Genomic DNA, 20,453 nt, shown 5'->3' with positions numbered 1-20,453 from the left:
AGGCAGTGAGGAGGAGAGGGAGGCAGTAAGGAGGAGTAGGGAGGCAGTGAGGAGGAGAGGAGGCAGTGAGGAGGAGAGGGAGGCAGTGAGGAGGAGAGGGAGGCAGTGAGGAGGAGAGGAGGCAGTGAGGAGGAGGAGGAGGCAGTGAGGAGGAGAGGGAGGCGGAGGGCTAATTGTGATGGGCTGGAGGCTGCGGCGATTGGCAGCTGAGATCCACCTCTGTCTTTGTACTCCTTGGCCCCCCTGCTCTCTCCCAGCGCTCCCCACCCAAGTGACATAGGGGGGCTTTCGTAATCACACCAGGGGTGCCCCGAGACACTACCACACCCCTCAACCCCTATCATTGATCGGCCTCCCAGTCAACTCCTGACCCTGGCCCCCTCTTACCCCATCCAGGAGAGGAGCAACCCCAGAGGAAAGCTCTGCAGAAAAAATAACTGGGACAGGTGGATTAAATAAAGAAATGGCAAAGAAATAGAAATGCCACAGAGTTGATCACGTGGGGAGGAATAAAAGACAGAGGAAGGAGATGGAAAACTTCGCAACTGGAACTAGTGATCAAAGTAATTCCCCTCGGAGACCTGCCCTTAATGAGAGTTGTACAAGAGAGAGAAAGAGGGGAGGAAGACAGAGAAAGCGAGAGAGGGAGGGGGAAAAATGACAAGTGGATGGCTCTAATTCTCCATTCCTATAGAGCGAAGGATGGGGGGAGCGTGTGGACGTGGTACGAGGACTAGCACAAGGGAAGGCAGGAGTGTGAAGGGTGCGTTCAGGATCTGTTAACGTCTTCACGGGGGCAGGGGGAGGGGGGCACAGAGAGCCAAGGCCAGGTTAATTAAACCCAAGAGGTTTCTGGGTAGTCATTTGAATATGTCACATAAATAGAGGCTGAGTGTCAAGCAGACAGGGCCGGATGGTGCGGGTATAAGCAAACATGTTGACTATGCATTAAAACACGGAGAGAGAGAATAAAAGGGGGCTCCATGCTAATTTGTGCGACTCTACACTACACCCCCCCCCCCCTCCTTCCTCTGTTCTTGTATCATCCCCACTGCACGCTGGATTTCTCAGTTATTAATGTTTGTCATTAGCAGCATTACGCCAGAGGACAGTGACTAGGGAGAGAAACCAAGCACAAATTTATATGGGACAAATATTGACAATAGCTCGCTCCTGGGTATTCGACGGAGAATAAAAGATGCAAACTATGTTAATGAATGGTAATTAACCACTGGGGCATAGTGCTCCCCGGGATCACAGCTAAATTGGTCCCTGTGTTGCTGGAGAGACAGTCCTGGGCTAATCCACCCTTTATTATAGAAAGATAAAGGAAAAAAAACACATCATTAGCATATATTTGAAAGGGGGGTGGGATAAAAAGTTGAATTATTTCTTGTTAATTCCTGAATGGATGATTTTACATAAGGTTGTTAATTGTACTTAAAAAAAGAGGGAATAATTGAAAACAAAGGGATGAGAAAGGAGAGGAAGACATGATCAGAGAGAGAAGTGTGGTGGTCTCGGGTGTAGGACTCCTGCTCAAGGACAGAGGAGACCCAGATCACGGTTTGATATTCACTATGAATAATGAAAGAAGAGAAAGAGAGAGAGAGAAGAGAAACATAAAAGGGCTGGAGAGGTACGTCAAGGGTGAGACTGCTCCCTCTCTACCACTGGGCTGCTTGTGTGTGTGGCCCACTGAAGACCCTCGTTAATGAAGTCAACAGTGGGGGTTGCTCATTACCGTCGGAAACCATGCCGATGGTCTACCAGTCGCCTGTCAATCATCTGGAAGACAGGGAGCCCCGCCTCCGCCCGTCCAATAGAGGAACTGAATCATGGTCCATCACTGTCAACAAGGCAGGACAGAGTACTGTCTTTCCATTAGCCTCAGTTCTAACGAGACTAGCCTGGATATAGAAATGATTTGGTCTCAACTTTAACCACTGGCCCAACAGTACATTCTGGACATGAAAACATTACAGCACATGATGCATGAAGAAAATAATCATTGTTTTAAAGTGGCCATATGTAACTTTTCATGCAATAGAAATGTGAGATATAGATCTATCATTCCACTTGAAAGCAAGTCTAAGGAGTGGTAAATCCATTCTGTGTGTGCTGTTCTATGCTTCCCGTTCTTAAGTTGTGTTTTTGTGTATTTTCCTTTGGGTTTTCTACATTACAGCTTTAAACAGCTGAAAAAACTGTATTGTTGGTTATAGAAAATATATTTCACAGCGGTTTAGATTCTCTACACTATACTTATACCTATACTTATTTTGTTACATAAACTGACATTAGGAAAACGATTCGAGTTTTAGCAACCAGGAAATGGTGGAGAGATTTCTGCACAGTGCAACTTTAATGTGACAGATCCATAATCTTGACTCCATAGTGTAAAAATAAAACAACTGGCAACGCACTTTTATTTCAATTCAGTTTCAATCAATTAACAATATAACATAATTACCTATTGCAAAATACAGTATGAAGTGAACACACAAATGTCTAGTAGTATCCTGAAATAAAACACATTTCAGAATATACCTAGACATAACAAACAAAACACACAAAATGTATATTTTATGCTATCATTCACGTTAAGAGCATTTGGTCACTGAAACGTGAATGGAACAATGGAATCCAACCGGTCCAAATGGGACATGGAATGCATGTGTCGGGTTTGAGTCCAGTATATCCTAAGAGGAGAGAGAGTATGTCTGCTTCTTACTTTAAGAGGATACTTTTTCTTTCGTTGAGTCTGCACTGTTGGGTCAGGTCCCACTCCGAGCACCCTGGGGGGTCCTTGAGATCCACAATAAATTACTGAAAATATCAAAATAAAAAAAACATAACAAATCATGTCTAACTTGAAGTAAAAACGTAAGCATAATGTTATCATCACCTCAGGATGGCGTTTGGAGTAGAGAGAGAAAGAGATAGAGAGCGTTTGTCTCTGTACTGTAAATTAGCCTGACGCTAAAGGGCCCTGTCTCGCAGATGGAGCACGCTAACCACTAACGCAGATGTTGGGGGCTCATTTACAAAGGCTGGGCCCCGGCACGGCACTAGACCGCTGCGTGAGCGAGTGGCTCGGAGTGAGTCGACAGCGCTTTTCTCGTAAATATTTGTTCTGGAAGTGCGGCGTGGAGGCAACTTCATACACGTGCGCGCTCACGCACACGCACACACACAGAGAGCAACTTCAGGTTTACTTGGCCAACTCAGCCCCCGCTGAGAAAGAAAGGCCTGGGCACGAAGGAGGGATGGAGAGAGAAGAGGAGGAGGAGAGTGAGAGGATGACAGTTTTTCCCAGCCGCAGCCCTCAGCCCCGGAGTGGGAGTCAGGCGATTTCGCTGACTGGTGTTGTGAGCGCGGCCAGCGCTTCTGTCAGCACTTTCCTCTCCTTCATCTTCACACACAGCACCTCCATTAGGAGAGCAGCAGAGGGGATCTGTGGAGGGGGAGGGGAGAGGGGAGAGAAAGAAGACAGAAAAAACACAGAACAGTTAAAGTGTGCTTTTTGACACTTGGCATCTTTTCAGAGGGCAGGTTTGTTATTATTGTGGTACAGTATTGAGAGGAGAGAGGGGCAGTAGAGAGAGGTTGGGCTTGAAAGGGGCAGTAGAGAGAGAGGTTGGGCCTGAGAGGGGCAGTAGCGAGAGGTGGGCCTTGAGAGGGGCAGGGTAGAGAGACAGGTTGGGCCTGAGAGGGGCAGTAGAGAGAGGTTGGGCCTGAAAGGGGCAGTAGAGAGAGAGGTTGGGCATGAGAGAGGCAGTAGAGAGAGAGGTTGGGCCTGAGAGGGGCAGTAGAGAGAGAGGTTGGGCCTGAGAGGGGCAGTAGAGAGAGAGGTTGGGCCTGAGAGGGGCAGTAGCGAGAGGTGGGCCTTGAGAGGGGCAGGGTAGAGAGACAGGTTGGGCCTGAGAGGGGCAGTAGAGAGAGGTTGGGCCTGAAAGGGGCAGTAGAGAGAGAGGTTGGGCATGAGAGAGGCAGTAGAGAGAGAGGTTGGGCCTGAGAGGGGCAGTAGAGAGAGAGGTTGGGCCTGAGAGGGGCAGTAGAGAGAGAGGTTGGGCCTGAGAGGGGCAGTAGAGAGAGAGGTTGGGCCTGAGAGGGGCAGTAGAGAGAGAGGTTGGGCCTGAGAGGGGCAGTAGAGAGAGGGGTTGGTCCATGTTTAGTGTGTTCCACAAAGCATTTCTTAAAAACAGATTACTTCGCAATAATGAAAAAGGAACAGCTGAGCACTTTGTTATTTTTATGTCCTGAGGTACAATATACATACAAAAGTATGTGGACACCCCTTCAAATTAGTGGATTTGGCTATTCCAGCCACACCTGTTGCTGACGGTGTATAAAATCGAGCACACCGCCATGCAATCTCCATAGACAAACACTGGCAGTAAAATGGTCTGTACTGAAGAGCTCTGTGACTTTCAACGTGGCAACATCATATGATGCCACCTTTGCAACAAGGAAATAATAAAAGGAATAATGGTCTGGGGCTGTTTTTCATGGTTCGGGCCCCTTAGTTCCAGTGAAGGGAAATCTTACGCTACAGCATACAATGACAATGGCAACAGTTTTGGGGGAGGCCCTTTCCTGTTTCAGTATGACAATGCCCCCGTGCACAAAGCAAGTTCCATACAGAAATGGTTTGTCGAGATCGGTGTGGAAGAACTTGACTGGCCTGCACAGAGCCCTGACCTCAACCCCATTGGCCTAATCACCCAAAATCAGCACATATCCTCACTAATGCGCTTGTGGCTGAATGGAAGCAAGTCCCCGCAGCAATGTTCCAACATCTAGTGGAAAGTCTTCCAAGAAGAGTGGAGGCTGTTATAGCAGCAAAAGGGGGGAGGGGGGGGAACTCCATATTAATGCCCATGATTTTGAAATGAGATGTTGGATGAGCAGGTGTCCATATACTTATGGTTCTGTAATGTACATACTGGTGTTCTGCTAGTCAGCATGCTCTCTGAGTGAACGTTCAGTGTTATATAAGAAAGGAGAGGAGGACACTCTAGACTAATGAGAGTTGCACTCAGTGTTAAAGTTGAGAGGAATAGTTTGGGTTTCTCTCACTGTGTATGTGTGTGTGGTTTCCTTGCTGCAGGCGAGGGAGAGAGAGAGGGGGCAGTCTTAACCTCTGCGCCTCGGCTAATTTTGTTTTTCCTCTTGCCTCTCAAAACCGACACAAGGACTTTATGGAAATCAGGCCCTGGCGATCAAAGGCAGATATACCACACATACATATTCACATTAACTCCGTGCATCCGCTCTGAAACGCTGGGAAACCTACTCATTCCTGTAGTGGGGTTTTAAAGTCTCGCTGTGGCCAGGTTTCAGTAGTACTGGACTGAAGCTGGCTTAGCTCTGAAACTCATAAAACGTTGTATTATGCTTTAATTATAGAACATATCTCCATAACATATGTAAACCAGATCAGCACTAAGTACTGGAGCTTAAAGGTTCTCTTCATGCTCAGATCTCGAAAGTGAATTGAAGTGGCTTACTGGAGGAATTGTACAAAGTTAAACATTCAGGATGTTTATTTAGCTCTTTCTTTATTTCTCTGTCTGTCTGTCTGTCTCTGTCACGCACACACGCACTGCTGAGACACCTCTCTGTTCCTCGGAGTCTCCTCTACCACTGCTGAGACACCTCTCTGTTCCTCTGAGTCTCCTCTACCACTGCTGAGACATCTCTCTGTTCCTCTGAGTCTCTTCTACCACTGCTGAGACACCTCTCTGTTCCGCTGAGTCTCCTCTACCACTGCTGAGACACCTCTCTGTTCCTCGGATTCTCCTCTACCACTGCTGAGACACCTCTCTGTTCCTCGGAGTCTCCTCTACCACTGCTGAGACACCTCTCTGTTCCTCTGAGTCTCCTCTACCACTGCTGAGACACCTCTCTGTTCCTCTGAGTCTCCTCTAACACTGCTGAGACACCTCTCTGTTCCTCTGAGTCTCCTCTACCACTGCTGAGACACCGCTCTGTTCCTCTCTGCAGAGACAACACTACACACCCAATCACAGCTCAGCTCCTCACCACTGCTCTAATCAGCTAACTACAGTACACGTACAGCCACTAACTAAGCAAACAAACAACTACACAGTCAAATACAGTATAAAGAGATGCCACAGCACAGGGCTATGGGAGAGGAGACCGACAGGGTCATAATGATAATAATAATAATATATGTTATTTAGCAGATGCTTTTATCCAAAGAGACTTACAGTCATGCGTGTTTACATTTGATGTATGGGTGGTCCTGGAATTCTGGCATTGCAAGGACCATGCTCTACCAACTGAGTTACAGAGGACCACATAATGATAATTATGATTGATATGGCTAAATAAAGGTAAACATACTGATTGAGAAGTGTACCTCAGTCTATTCTGGTTTAAGTGTGTGTAACTCATAGTCTACATAAACACAACCTTCCTTGTTCACAGAGGTGACCTATCTGGTTTGCATGCTGTGTGTATTCTGGCAAAAGGGCCTCTGTTCTTCTGCACGGAGCGTTTTCTTTTAGTAGCCGTATGGGTTACATTTGTGACAGTCAGTGAGATCAAACACAGAGCTTGCTACCTGGGGCAGGTGAACACACAGGCCCTGGAGCGACACACACACTGTACCCATGTCTCTGCCTGCTCTCTCTAATGGCACCAGAGGGACCGCTAGGACCTGTCATTACTATGTAACCGCTGCTTTACAGGGGCCCCGGGCCCTTAGGGCAGATCGCACCTTTTCAGTGGACACCCCCATGAATGTCTTTCAGAACCCCTCCGGGAACCTGTTTTGTTCCTTGTCAGTGACTCTTTGTTAGTTCCACCTTCTGTTTGAGTGGCAATTTTTGGTTTCTTGCTGGGGAACGTACCAAATTGTTAACTAGCAACAACGACTGGGCCCTAAAAGACACCCACCAGAAGAGGCAAACAAAATAAAACCCAAATCAAACTTAAAGTCAGGAAGCAAACCAAAAAGTGGAGCAAAACGAAAACAGGGAAGATCAGATACATTACAGTTTTTTTAGATATCAACATGGGCCAGGACAGGTGAAACACCTTCTGACTAACGAGGTGACACCAATCGGTGCGCCCAACATGCTAACGTCCATCCCCAAATATAAATGGAAAAACCAAAGCATGTAACACCTTCCCCCTAGCCCCCATCACTATTCAATAGGCCCCGCAGACCAGAGCGATTGTCTGGATATGTTTTCATTAACACGGTCCGGTGTGTTAGCGCTGACGTGCTAAGCTACCCGCGTTGAGTGTGTTGAGATACTGACAAGAGACAATACAAGGTGGCCGGGGGCGCGACGTAAAGGTGGTTTTACCAGACCAATTAAATGACACTGTTACTCCAGTGCCTGGGGCGCCACTGGAGGCGGGGAGCCGTTTGCGGTACAACACCGGGGCTCCCGTTGTGCGTTAGACGCCATTACGTGAAACAACACCTCCCTTAACCGATCGATCATTCACACGCTTTCTGTTCTCCCTCGGAACAGGTTAGCAGGTTTCGAGGGCCCAATTTGTGTGAGGAGAGGTAGACATGCATGGTGTTAGTGTGGAAGTCTAGATAGAAATGGAAAGAGGGAGGGGGACGACAGAGACAAAGGAGCGGGAACAACACATTTTTTATTTGTTGCATTGCAGCAAAGTTCTCTTGCAACAGGGTGATCAAATTAAGATCCTGCATCTGTACCTCTTAGAAATGTGATTGACTGATTGATTGATTTAAAAATGCTTTAGATTCAATGCTTGTTCTCCAGTGCCCTTGCATACACCACTGAAATGGTACAATATGTTCCTGGTACAATATGTTTACCGTCATTTATAAAGCGGCGATAAGACACCTCCAATCTAGGCCACCGCGGGGAAGGAGATACTTTACATGATCACAGGGAAACACTTTATGATCTTTGATCTGCTCACTTTTGTTTGAAATTAAAGTTATCAAACGGGGAATAAACAACAAGGAACAAAACAAAAGCACCCAAGACCTACTAAAAAAAGTCTGCATTTGATTATCCCGATAATGAACATGTCACATGCAGATTAAAAAAGACGGGGAAAAAACTCAGGTGAGTAAAAGGAAAAAAATCCCCAAAGTCTATTCTTCTTCTCCTTCTTTCTCCTTGGTAATTACGGTTCTCTCTCTCGTTCTCTCTCTCGTTGCCGTGTTCCTTTCTATTCTCCCCTTTAGGGCCCCGGGAGACTGATATGAAAGGGAATTGGACACTTGGGGCCATAGATACTGTAATTAAAAATCTTTGCCTTATTTTGGAGTTGATATTTAGTTGGGAAACATCATCAGGTCTGTGCAACCTGTGTTATTAGAGCTGACCTAAATACAACCCAGATTAAACGCTTCAGCAACGCTACGGCAGGCCTTTGTTTTTCACTCATTAGGAGTGGAAATGAGGTGATCATCACAGACACAGGTATAAATACATTAAGGTTATATCCACACAAAAGGATGCTGCAACGCTGCTGAAACCCTTTTGTACCTGTTGGCAGAAACATACCGTACTGTTCACTATACTGAAGTGTGTAATCCTATCACAAATCAGAAACATACCATACTGTTCACTATACTGAAGTGTGTAATCCTATCACAAATCAGAAACATACTATACTGAAGTGTGTAATCCTATCACAAATCAGAAACGTACTGTTCACTATACTGAAGTGTGTAATCCTATCACAAATCAGAAACATACTATACTGAAGTGTGTAATCCTATCACAAATCAGAAACATACTATACTGAAGTGTGTAATCCTATCACAAATCAGAAACATACTGTTCACTATACTGAAATGTGTAATCCTATCACAAATCAGAAACATACTATACTGTTCAGTATACTGAAGTGTGTAATCCTATCACAAATCAGAAACATACCATACTGTTCAGTATACTGAAGTGTGTAATCCTATCACAAATCAGAAACATACCATACTGTACAGTATACTGAAGTGTGTAATCCTATCACAAATCAGAAACATACCGTACTGTTCAGTATACTGAAGTGTGTAATCCTATCACAAATCAGAAACATACCATACTGTTCAGTATACTGAAGTGTGTAATCCTATCACAAATCAGAAACATACTGTACACTATACTGAAGTGTGTAATCCTATCACAAATCAGAAACATACCATACTGTACAGTATACTGAAGTGTGTAATCCTATCACAAATCAGAAACATACCATACTGTTCACTATACTGAAGTGTGTAATCCTATCACAAATCAGAAACGTACTGTTCAGTATACTGAAGTGTGTAATCCTATCACAAATCAGAAACATACTATACTGAAGTGTGTAATCCTATCACAAATCAGAAACGTACTGTTCACTATACTGAAGTGTGTAATCCTATCACAAATCAGAAACGTACTGTTCAGTATACTGAAGTGTGTAATCCTATCACAAATCAGAAACATACTATACTGAAGTGTGTAATCCTATCACAAATCAGAAACGTACTGTTCACTATACTGAAGTGTGTAATCCTATCACAAATCAGAAACGTACTGTTCAGTATACTGAAGTGTGTAATCCTATCACAAATCAGAAACGTACTGTTCACTATACTGAAGTGTGTAATCCTATCACAAATCAGAAACATACTATACTGAAGTGTGTAATCCTATCACAAATCAGAAACGTACTGTTCACTATACTGAAGTGTGTAATCCTATCACAAATCAGAAACATACTATACTGAAGTGTGTAATCCTATCACAAATCAGAAACATACTGTTCACTATACTGAAGTGTGTAATCCTATCACAAATCAGAAACATACTATACTGAAGTGTGTAATCCTATCACAAATCAGAAACATACCATACTGTTCAGTATACTGAAGTGTGTAATCCTATCACAAATCAGAAACATACCATACTGTACAGTATACTGAAGTGTGTAATCCTATCACAAATCAGAAACATACCATACTGTTCAGTATACTGAAGTGTGTAATCCTATCACAAATCAGAAACATACCATACTGTTCAGTATACTGAAGTGTGTAATCCTATCACAAATCAGAAACATACTGTTCAGTATACTGAAGTGTGTAATCCTATCACAAATCAGAAACATACCATACTGTTCAGTATACTGAAGTGTGTAATCCTATCACAAATCAGAAACATACCATACTGTACAGTATACTGAAGTGTGTAATCCTATCACAAATCAGAAACATACCATACTGTTCACTATACTGAAGTGTGTAATCCTATCACAAATCAGAAACATACCATACTGTTCACTATACTGAAGTGTGTAATCCTATCACAAATCAGAAACGTACTGTTTAGTATACTGAAGTGTGTAATCCTATCACAAATCAGAAACGTACTGTTCAGTATACTGAAGTGTGTAATCCTATCACAAATCAGAAACATACCATACTGTTCACTATACTGAAGTGTGTAATCCTATCACAAATCAGAAACGTACTGTTTAGTATACTGAAGTGTGTAATCCTATCACAAATCAGAAACGTACTGTTCAGTATACTGAAGTGTGTAATCCTATCACAAATCAGAAACATACTGTTCAGTATACTGAAGTGTGTAATCCTATCACAAATCAGAAACATACCATACTGTACAGTATACTGAAGTGTGTAATCTTATCACAAATCAGAAACATACCATACTGTTCAGTATACTGAAGTGTGTAATCCTATCACAAATCAGAAACATACCATACTGTACAGTATACTGAAGTGTGTAATCCTATCACAAATCAGAAACATACCGTACTGTTCAGTATACTGAAGTGTGTAATCCTATCACAAATCAGAAACATACCATACTGTTCAGTATACTGAAGTGTGTAATCCTATCACAAATCAGAAACATACCATACTGTTCAGTATACTGAAGTGTGTAATCCTATCACAAATCAGAAACATACCATACTGTTCAGTATACTGAAGTGTGTAATCCTATCACAAATCAGAAACATACCATACTGTACAGTATACTGAAGTGTGTAATCCTATCACAAATCAGAAACATACCATACTGTTCAGTATACTGAAGTGTGTAATCCTATCACAAATCAGAAACATACTGTACACTATACTGAAGTGTGTAATCCTATCACAAATCAGAAACATACCATACTGTTCACTATACTGAAGTGTGTAATCCTATCACAAATCAGAAACATACCATACTGTTCAGTATACTGAAGTGTGTAATCCTATCACAAATCATGATGACTTGACTGTTATGGTGCTGTTTCACAGTAGTTTGACTTTCTTCAGCAATGAGCCGTCATAACAGGCTAACATTACTCAATGAGACATTATAACAGGCTAACATTACTCAATGAGACATAATAACAGGCTAACATTACTCAATGAGACATTATAACAGGCTAACATTACTCAATGAGCCCTCATAACAGGCTAACATTACTCAATGAGCCCTCATAACAGGCTAACATTACTCAATGAGCCCTCATAACAGGCTAACATTACTCAATGAGACATAATAACAGGCTAACATTATTCAATGAGACATAATAACAGGCTAACATTACTCAATGAGACATAATAACAGGCTAACATTATTCAGTGAGACATTATAACAGGCTAACATTACTCAATGAGACATAATAACAGGCTAACATTATTCAATGAGCCCTCATAACAGGCTAACATTACTCAATGAGCCCTCATAACAGGCTAACATTACTCAATGAGCCCTCATAACAGGCTAACATTACTCAATGAGACATTATAACAGGCTAACGTTAATCAATGAGCCATAATAACAAGCTAACCGCAGGAGGTTGGTGGCAATTTAATTGGGGAGGATGGGCACGTGGTAACGGCTGGAGCAGAATAGGTGGAAAGGTATCAACAACATCAAACACATGGTTTCCATGGGATTGACGCATTTCCATTCGCTCCCTTCCAGCCATTATTATGAGCCGTCCTCCCCTCAGCAGCCTCCTCTGAGGCTAACATTATCCAATGAGCCATTATAACAGGCTAACATTATCCAATGGGCCATTATAACAGGCTAACATTATCCAATGGGCCATTATAACAGGCTAACATTATCCAATGAGCCATCATATCAGACTAATGTTATCCAATGAGCCATTATAACAGGCTAACATTATCCAATGGGCCATTATAACAGGCTAACATTATCCAATGAGCCATTATAACAGGCTAACATTATCCAATGAGCCATTATAACAGGCTAACATTATCCAATGAGCCCTTATAACAGGCTAACATTATCCAATGAGCCATCTTAACAGGCTAACATTATCCAATGAGCCATTATAACAGGCTAACACTATCCAATGAGCCATTATAACATGCTAACATTATCCAATGAGCCCTTATAACAGGCTAACATTATCCAATGAGCCATCTTAACAGACTAACGTTATCCAATGAGCCATCATAACAGGCTAACATTATCCAATGAGCCCTTATAACAGGCTAACATTATCCAATGAGCCATCTTAACAGACTAACGTTATCCAATGAGCCATCATAACAGGCTAACATTACTCAATGAGGCCCAAACCCTGTCCAACAGCCAAGCTATATGCTAACTCACTTTAGAATGTCCACTACCAGCATCAATTGACTTCTGTGTGCCTACTTCAACAAAGTCAGCCAGTGTAGAGGAAAATTGAGGAAAATAATTAATGAATGCAGTTCCAGAATAATCTTGACTGGCCAACTTAAACCAAACTCTATTAGTGTACAGCGTCTTTGTCTGAATAAACTATGTAGCTTGTGATCACAGTAAACACAGAGAGGAAGGTTATAGTCTACTTTGGTCTCTACTCGTCACACAAACCCAGTCGCCCACCTCCCCTAGGGCCCCTTGTCCCCACAATCTCTGCCTTGGCACATTTACAGTACAACGTCTGAGAATCCCCCCCCCCCCCCCTTCACACAGCACAGTCACTGCTGATTTAATTAGCCCAATCATTAAACAAGGCTTAATTAGAGTCCCTTCTTTCTGAAGGAACAACAGTAGCTGGAGATCTGTTCCTTGTCATTACTGCATAATAATTACCAACTGCAGAATAATTGCAGATGATATCCGCCATCCCTATGCCAGCGTTGACAACAAACAAACACGTTTGAGAAGTTGGTAATATTGTTGTTTGGGCATGGTGGTGCTTGACTCAAAAGTTACAACGGTTTTGGTTGAGTATGTAAGTAAGTAGCCTTGCACATGCCTTGGCTTGTGTGAGCTGGAACTGTTCACAGGAGCTACTAAGCTACTGAGCCTGTTTCTGTAGTGTGAGGCAGCTTGATGTAGAAGTACACACTCTGGACAGGACGCTAGTCTATCTGCTGTGTCTGTAGCATGAGGCAGCTTGATGTACAAGTACACACCCTGGACAGGATGCTAGTCTTTCTCCTGTTTCTGTAGTGTGAGGCAGCTTGATGTACAAGTACACACCCTGGACAGGATGCTAGTCTTTCTCCTGTTTCTGTAGTGTGAGGCAGCTTGATGTACAAGTACACACCCTGTACAGGATGCTAGTCTTTCTCCTGTTTCTGTAGTGTGAGGCAGCTTGATGTACAAGTACACACCCTGGACAGGACGCTAGTCTTTCTCCTGTTTCTGTAGTGTGAGGCAGCTTGATGTACAAGTACACACCCTGTACAGGATGCTAGTCTTTCTCCTGTTTCTGTAGTGTGAGGCAGCTTGATGTACAAGTACACACCCTGGACAGGACGCTAGTCTATCTCCTGTGTCTGTAGCATGAGGCAGCTTGATGTACAAGTACACACCCTGGACAGGACGCTAGTCTATCTGCTGTGTATGTAGCATGAGGCAGCTTGATGTACAAGTACACACCCTGGACAGGACACTAGACTATATGCTGTGTCTGTAGCATGAGGCAGCTTGATGTACAAGTACACACTCTGGACAGCACGCTAGTCTATCTCCTGTGTCTGTTGCATGAGGCAGCTTGATGTACAAGTACACACCCTGGACAGGATGCTAGTCTATCTGCTGTGTATGTAGCATGAGGCAGCTTGATGTACAAGTACACACCCTGGACAGGACACTAGTCTATCTCCTGTGTTTGTAGCATGAGGCAGCTTGATGTACAAGTACACACCCTGGACAGGACACTAGTCTATCTGCTGTGTTTGTAGTGTGAGGCAGCTTGATGTACAAGTACACACCCTGGACAGGACGCTAGTCTATCTGCTGTGTCTGTAGCATGAGGCAGCTTGATGTACAAGTATACACCCTGGACAGGACACTAGTCTATCTCCTGTGTCTGTAGTGTGAGGCAGCTTGATGTACAAGTACACACCCTGGACAGTACACTAGTCTGGGTCACATGACAGCCTCCACAAACAGCCATGTTTACAGGTAGACTCAGCCATGTTTACAGGTAGACTCAGCCATGTTTACAGGTAGACTCAGCCATGTTTACAGGTAGACTCAGCCATGTTTACAGGTAGACTCAGCCATGTTTACAGGTAGACTCAGCCATGTTTACAGGTAGACTCAGCCATGTTTACAGGTAGACTCAGCCATGTTTACAGGTAGACTCAGCCATGTTTACAGGTAGACTCAGCCATGTTTACAGGTAGACTCAGCCATGCACAAGTAAACAGGAATATCGGGTCGAATTCCGCAACAACTAGGAGCGTTGAAACGCGAGTCTAAACTTCTCAGCTGTTTTGGTCCCGTAGCGATCACCTTGTAGCAATGTGTGGCGCCCCCATGCACATGCGGTAGGTAGCCTAGTGGTTAGAGCGTTGGGCCAGTAACCGAAAGGTTGCTAAATCGAATCCCCGAGCCGACAAGGTCAAAAATCAGTCGTTCTGCCCCTGAACAAGGCGGTATACCCACTGTTCCTAGGCTGTCATTGTAAATAATAATTTGTTTTTAACTGACTTGCCTAGTTAAATAAAGGTTAAATCAAAAATAAAATGCTCAGATACACTGTGTGAGAGCAAAGTCTTGCATCACGCTCATCTGCAGTGCTGCTCGTGGCAACGTCATATCGCTGAGTCTCAGTTAAAGTAGTGTTGTCTAAGGGCTCTTGATTGAAATACAAGCCCAGATATGTAGAGTACACTACAGTAAAGATATTAAGTTAATCTTCTCTTAATGGACCCTGGGTTGACACAGTGCAGTGCCTATAGCAACCAAACTCCTCCCCCGAGGGTACTGAAGGGTAAATATTACCGCTCAATATCACACCAGCTTCCGCCACCCTCTAGTAAAACTTGAGCGTCCTCCCAATCGGCGATCGTAAAGGGCAGTGCGCCGACGACTTTTCAAAGGTTTTTTTGGGGGGGGGCTGTCAGGAGGGTTGAGTAGAAGGTTAAAGCTACAGTCTGTGATCTGGGACTCTGTTCAATGGTCATTTCAATTCAACAGGGCTTCTGTTGTGTTGTTTTTCAAATCCCAGAATGTAGCTTTGAAATGAGTGTGAAAGAGGATCTAGGGAGGGACGGGGAGCAGTTCATTATGGGCCAAACAAACTGCAGATTGAAGGCCATATGCGTGTCCCAAATCACACCCTATTCTCTATTTTCAATAGGGCAGTGGCCAAAAGTAGTGCACTAAATAGAGCATAGGGTGCTATTTGGGAGGAAGAAGACCATATATGCAGTCATTTCCCTGTGTTCATAAAGCCAGGCCCATTAAACTCAGCTCCAGTCAATAATTAGGATGCCACAAATAAACCAAGGCAATTAAATCAATATGGGCCTGGGCCATTTCAACCCCATTCTCCCTGGGCTGTTGATTGGCTAGACACCCTGTGGCACAGGGCACGTCTTCAGACACTACATCTTCGTACTGTGTTATTCATGGTGGGGTGTAGTGGCTGGTGTGGGTCCGGGGCCCCTGGCTAGTAAATTATTATGAGAGGAGGGGAGCACCAGTGGAGCTGGGTAGGTGTGTGTGTATACAGTAGGAGCCTAAGATGGGGTTCTACTGAGAGATATTGGGCTTTATTTCATGAAAAGCCACCGGGTGGAGAGCAGAGGAGTGAGAGAGAGAGCGGGAGAGAGAAGGAAAGGGAGTGAGAGAGGGGGAAAGAGAGAGAGGGAAAGAGGGCGAGAGAAAGAGAGCGGCAAATAAAGAGAGAGAGAGAGAGAGAGAGGAGGAAATGAGAAGCAATGTTTTATTTGTCTGTGAGAGGATGTTTACAGTCGTGGCCAAAAGTATTGAGAATGACACAAATATACATTTTCACAATGTCTGCTGCCTCAGTTTGTATGATGACAATTTGCATATACTCCAGAATGTTATGAAGAGATGACACAAAATGACCAGCTGACATCATTGCAGTGATTCTCTCGTTAACACAGGTGTGAGTGTTGACGAGGACAAGGCTGGAGATCACTCTGTCATGCTGATTGAGATTGAATAACAGACTGGAAGCTTCAAAAGGAGGGTGGTGCTTGGAATCATTGTTCTTCCTCTGTCAACCACTTGCTGCCAGTAAGATTGCACCTAATTCAACCATTTATCGGATCATCAAGAACTTCAAGGAGTGCGGTTCAATTGTTGTGAAGAAGGCTTCAGGCCACCCAAGAAAGTTCAGCAAGAGCCAGGACCGTCTCCTGAAGTTGATTCAGCTGCAGGATCGGGGCACCACCAGTACAGAGCTTGCTCAGGAATGGCAGCAGGCAGATGTGAGTGCATCTGCATGCACAGTGAGGCAAAGACTTTTGGAGGATGGCTTGGTGTCAAGAAGGGCAGCAAAGAAGTCACTTCTCTCCAGGAAAAACATCAGGGAGAGACTGATATTCTACAAAAGGTACAGGGATTGGACTGCTGAGGAATGGGGTAAAGTCATTTTCTCTGATGAATCCCCTTTCCGATTGTTTGGGGCATCCGGAAAAAAGCTTGTCCGGAGAAGACAAGGTGAGCGCTACCATCAGTCCTGTGTCATGCCAACAGTAAAGCATCATGAGATCATTCATGTGTGGGGTTGCTTCTCAGCCAAGGGAGTGGGCTCACTCACAATTTTGCCTAAGATCACAGCCATGAATAAAGAATGGTACATCCTCCGAGAGCAACTTCTCCCAACCATCCAGGAACAGTTTGGTGACAAACAAACAATGCATTTTCCAGCATGATGGAGCACCTTGCCATAAGGCAAAAGTGATAACTAAGTGGCTCGGGGAACAAAACATCTATATTTTGGGTCCATGGCCAGGAAACTCCTCAGACCTTAATCCCATTGAGAACTTGTGGTCAATCCTCAAGAGGCGGGTGAACAAACAAAAACCCACAAATTCTGACAAACTCCAAGCATTGATTATACAAGAATGGGGCGCATGCCAGGGCGGATTGCAGAGGTCTTGAAAAAGAAGGGTCAACACTGCAAATATTGACTCTTTGCATCAACTTCATGTAATTGTCAATAAAAGCCTTTGACACTTTATGAAATGCTTGTAAATATACTTCAGTATTCCACAGTAATGTCTGACAAAAATATCTAAAGACACTGAAGCAGCAAACTTTGTGGAAATTAATATGTGTCATTCTCAATACTTTTGGCCACAACTGTAGGGCAGTAGCGAGGGGTGACAAGATAATAAAGATCTAGCCTTGTGCAGATAACTAGAACACGTTTCCTAGAAATAACTAAGTGTGCTTGTACTGTAGCTACCAGTAGAGAGATGTCTTATTAAAGTATTCACATGAACACACTACCAGTAGAGAGTGGTCTTATTAAAGTATTCACATGAACACACTACCAGTCGAGAGTGGTCTTATTAAAATATTCACATGAAAACACTACCAATAGAGAGATGTCTTATTAAAGTATTCACATGAACACACTACCAGTAGAGAGTGGTCTTATTAAAGTATTCACATGAACACACTACCAGTAGAGAGTGGTCTTATTAAAGTATTCACATGAACACACTACTAGTAGAGAGATGTCTTATTAAAGTATTCACATGAACACACTACCAGTAGAGAGATGTCTTATTAAAGTATTCACATGAACACACTACTAGTAGAGAGATGTCTTATTAAAGTATTCACATGAACACACTACCAGTAGAGAGTGGTCTTATTAAAGTATTCACATGAACACACTACTAGTAGAGAGATGTCTTATTAAAGTATTCACATGAACACACTACCAGTAGAGAGTGGTCTTATTAAAGTATTCACATGAACACACTACCAGTAGAGAGTGGTCTTATTAAAGTATTCACATGAACACACTACCAGTCGAGAGTGGTCTTATTAAAATATTCACATGAAAACACTACCAATAGAGAGATGTCTTATTAAAGTATTCACATGAACACACTACCAGTAGAGAGTGGTCTTATTAAAGTATTCACATGAACACACTACCAGTAGAGAGTGGTCTTATTAAAGTATTCACATGAACACACTACCAGTAGAGAGTGGTCTTATTAAAGTATTCACATGAACACACTACTAGTAGAGAGATGTCTTATTAAAGTATTCACATGAACACACTACCAGTAGAGAGATGTCTTATTAAAGTATTCACATGAACACACTACTAGTAGAGAGATGTCTTATTAAAGTATTCACATGAACACACTACCAGTAGAGAGGTGTCTTATTAAAGTATTCACATGAACACACTACCAGTAGAGAGTGGTCTTATTAAAGTATTCACATGAACACACTACTAGTAGAGAGATGTCTTATTAAAGTATTCACATGAACACACTACCGGTAGGATGGTCTTATTAAAGTATTCACAGCGTTCAAACACCATCACCCATACACAGTACATCAACACTGAAAATACAATAGTTCCACACTCAAAACACACACCTCTTCAATCAATTCCTCACACTCTGTCACACACACACTAAAGTAGCCACTGTGTCAGGGCCTCTCCCTCTGTCCTTGTTATGTTGACGTGTGGCTGGCTGGTGTGGTGTTGACAGTGACAGTGAGCCTGGCGGGGCAGTGGGTGGTGGTGGCTGTGGCCCAGAGCCAGACACAGTAGACAGACGGACAGCCCGGTGACTGATGGTTCTGCTATTGACAGTGCCACTGAGATAATAAAGTGCTGTCCCACAGGCAGCTCCATTAGGGCCTGACAGTGACAGGACTGGGCTGCTGCAGAAGGAGTCAGGACACACACACACACACACACACACACACACACACACACACACAAACACACACACATACAAACTCAACCACCCACCCACCCACCCACCAAGTGACAGCCAGCCAGCTAAGGACATGGATCTCTCTTTCCTGCCCTCTTTCTCTCTCTCTGTCTATTTCTGTCTCTTCTCCTTTTTAACTGCGGTGACAGGGCAGTGTGGAGGAACAGGACAGATCATATCCCTGTTAAGGAAGCCTTGTTATTAGTGCGACTGCCACAGGCAGCAGGGTGACAGACAGGCCATAGTGTTCACTGTTTCACATTCTCCTGCTCACTGAGCAACTCAAATGGATGACAGGAAGACAGAAGAGTGCTGCCTGCTTTCTAGAATATTGTCATTTCTATTGATGTACAGTTCAATCGGAAGTTTACATACACCTTCGCCAAATACATTTAATCTCAGTTTTTCCACAATTCCTGACATTTAATCCTAGTAAAAATGCCCTGTTTTAGGTCAGTTATGATCACCACCTTATTTTAGGAATATGAAATGTCAGAATAATAGTAGAGAGAATGATTTATTTCAGCTTTTATTTCTTTCATCACATTCCCAGTGGGTCAGAAGTTTACATACACTCAATTAGTATTTGGTAGCACTGCCTTTAAATTGTTTAACTTGGGTCAAACGTTTCGGGTAGCCTCCCACAAGCTTCCCACAATAAGTTGGGTGAATTTTGGCCCATTCCTCCTGACAGAGCTGGTGTAACTGAGTCAGGTTTGTAGGCCTCCTTGATCGCACACGCCTTTTCAGTTCTGCCCACACATTTTCTATAGGATGAGTACAGGGCTTTGTGATGGCCTTGACTTTATTGTCCTTAATCCATTTTTCACAACTTTGGAAGTATGCTTGGGGTCATCGTCCATTTGGAAGACCCATTTGCGACCAAGCTTTAACTTCCTGACTGATGTCTTGCGATGTTGCTTCAATATATCCCCATCATTTTCTTTCCTCATGATTCCATCTATTTTGTGAAGTGCACCAGTCCCTCCTGCAGCAAAGCACCCCCACAACATGATGCTGCCACCCCCGTACTTCACGGTTGGGATGGTGTTCTTCGGCATACAAGCCTCCCCCTTTTCCTCCAAACATAACAATGGTTATTAAGGACAAACAGTTCTATTTTTGTTTAATCCAACCAGAGGACATTTCTCCCAAAAATACAATCTTTGTCCCCATGTGCAGTTGCAAACCGTAGTCTGGCATTTTTATGGCGGTTTTGGAGCAGTGGCTTCTTCCTTGCTGAGCGGCATTTCAGGTTATGTCG

General features: G+C 43.6%; 1 protein-coding gene across 1 annotated transcript in view; it reads right to left on the bottom strand.

The window, feature by feature from the left end:
- Positions 1–2,400: 2,400 nt before the first annotated feature.
- The window catches only part of LOC118960365 (centlein-like), a 31,718-nt gene continuing 13,665 nt past the window's right edge, over positions 2,401–20,453 (bottom strand). The window contains exon 6 of the mRNA XM_036974507.1: positions 2,401–3,457. Within this exon, the coding sequence (XP_036830402.1) occupies positions 3,347–3,457 (111 nt within the window). The 3' untranslated portion in view covers positions 2,401–3,346. The remainder of the gene's footprint in view (positions 3,458–20,453) is intronic.

The sequence above is a fragment of the Oncorhynchus mykiss genome, unplaced genomic scaffold (assembly GCF_013265735.2).
Source record: "Oncorhynchus mykiss isolate Arlee unplaced genomic scaffold, USDA_OmykA_1.1 un_scaffold_614, whole genome shotgun sequence".
In the NCBI taxonomy this organism is placed as follows: Eukaryota; Metazoa; Chordata; class Actinopteri; order Salmoniformes; family Salmonidae; genus Oncorhynchus; species Oncorhynchus mykiss.
Note: the sequence above shows the minus strand (reverse complement) of the source record. Positions and strands in the feature narration are given on the sequence as shown.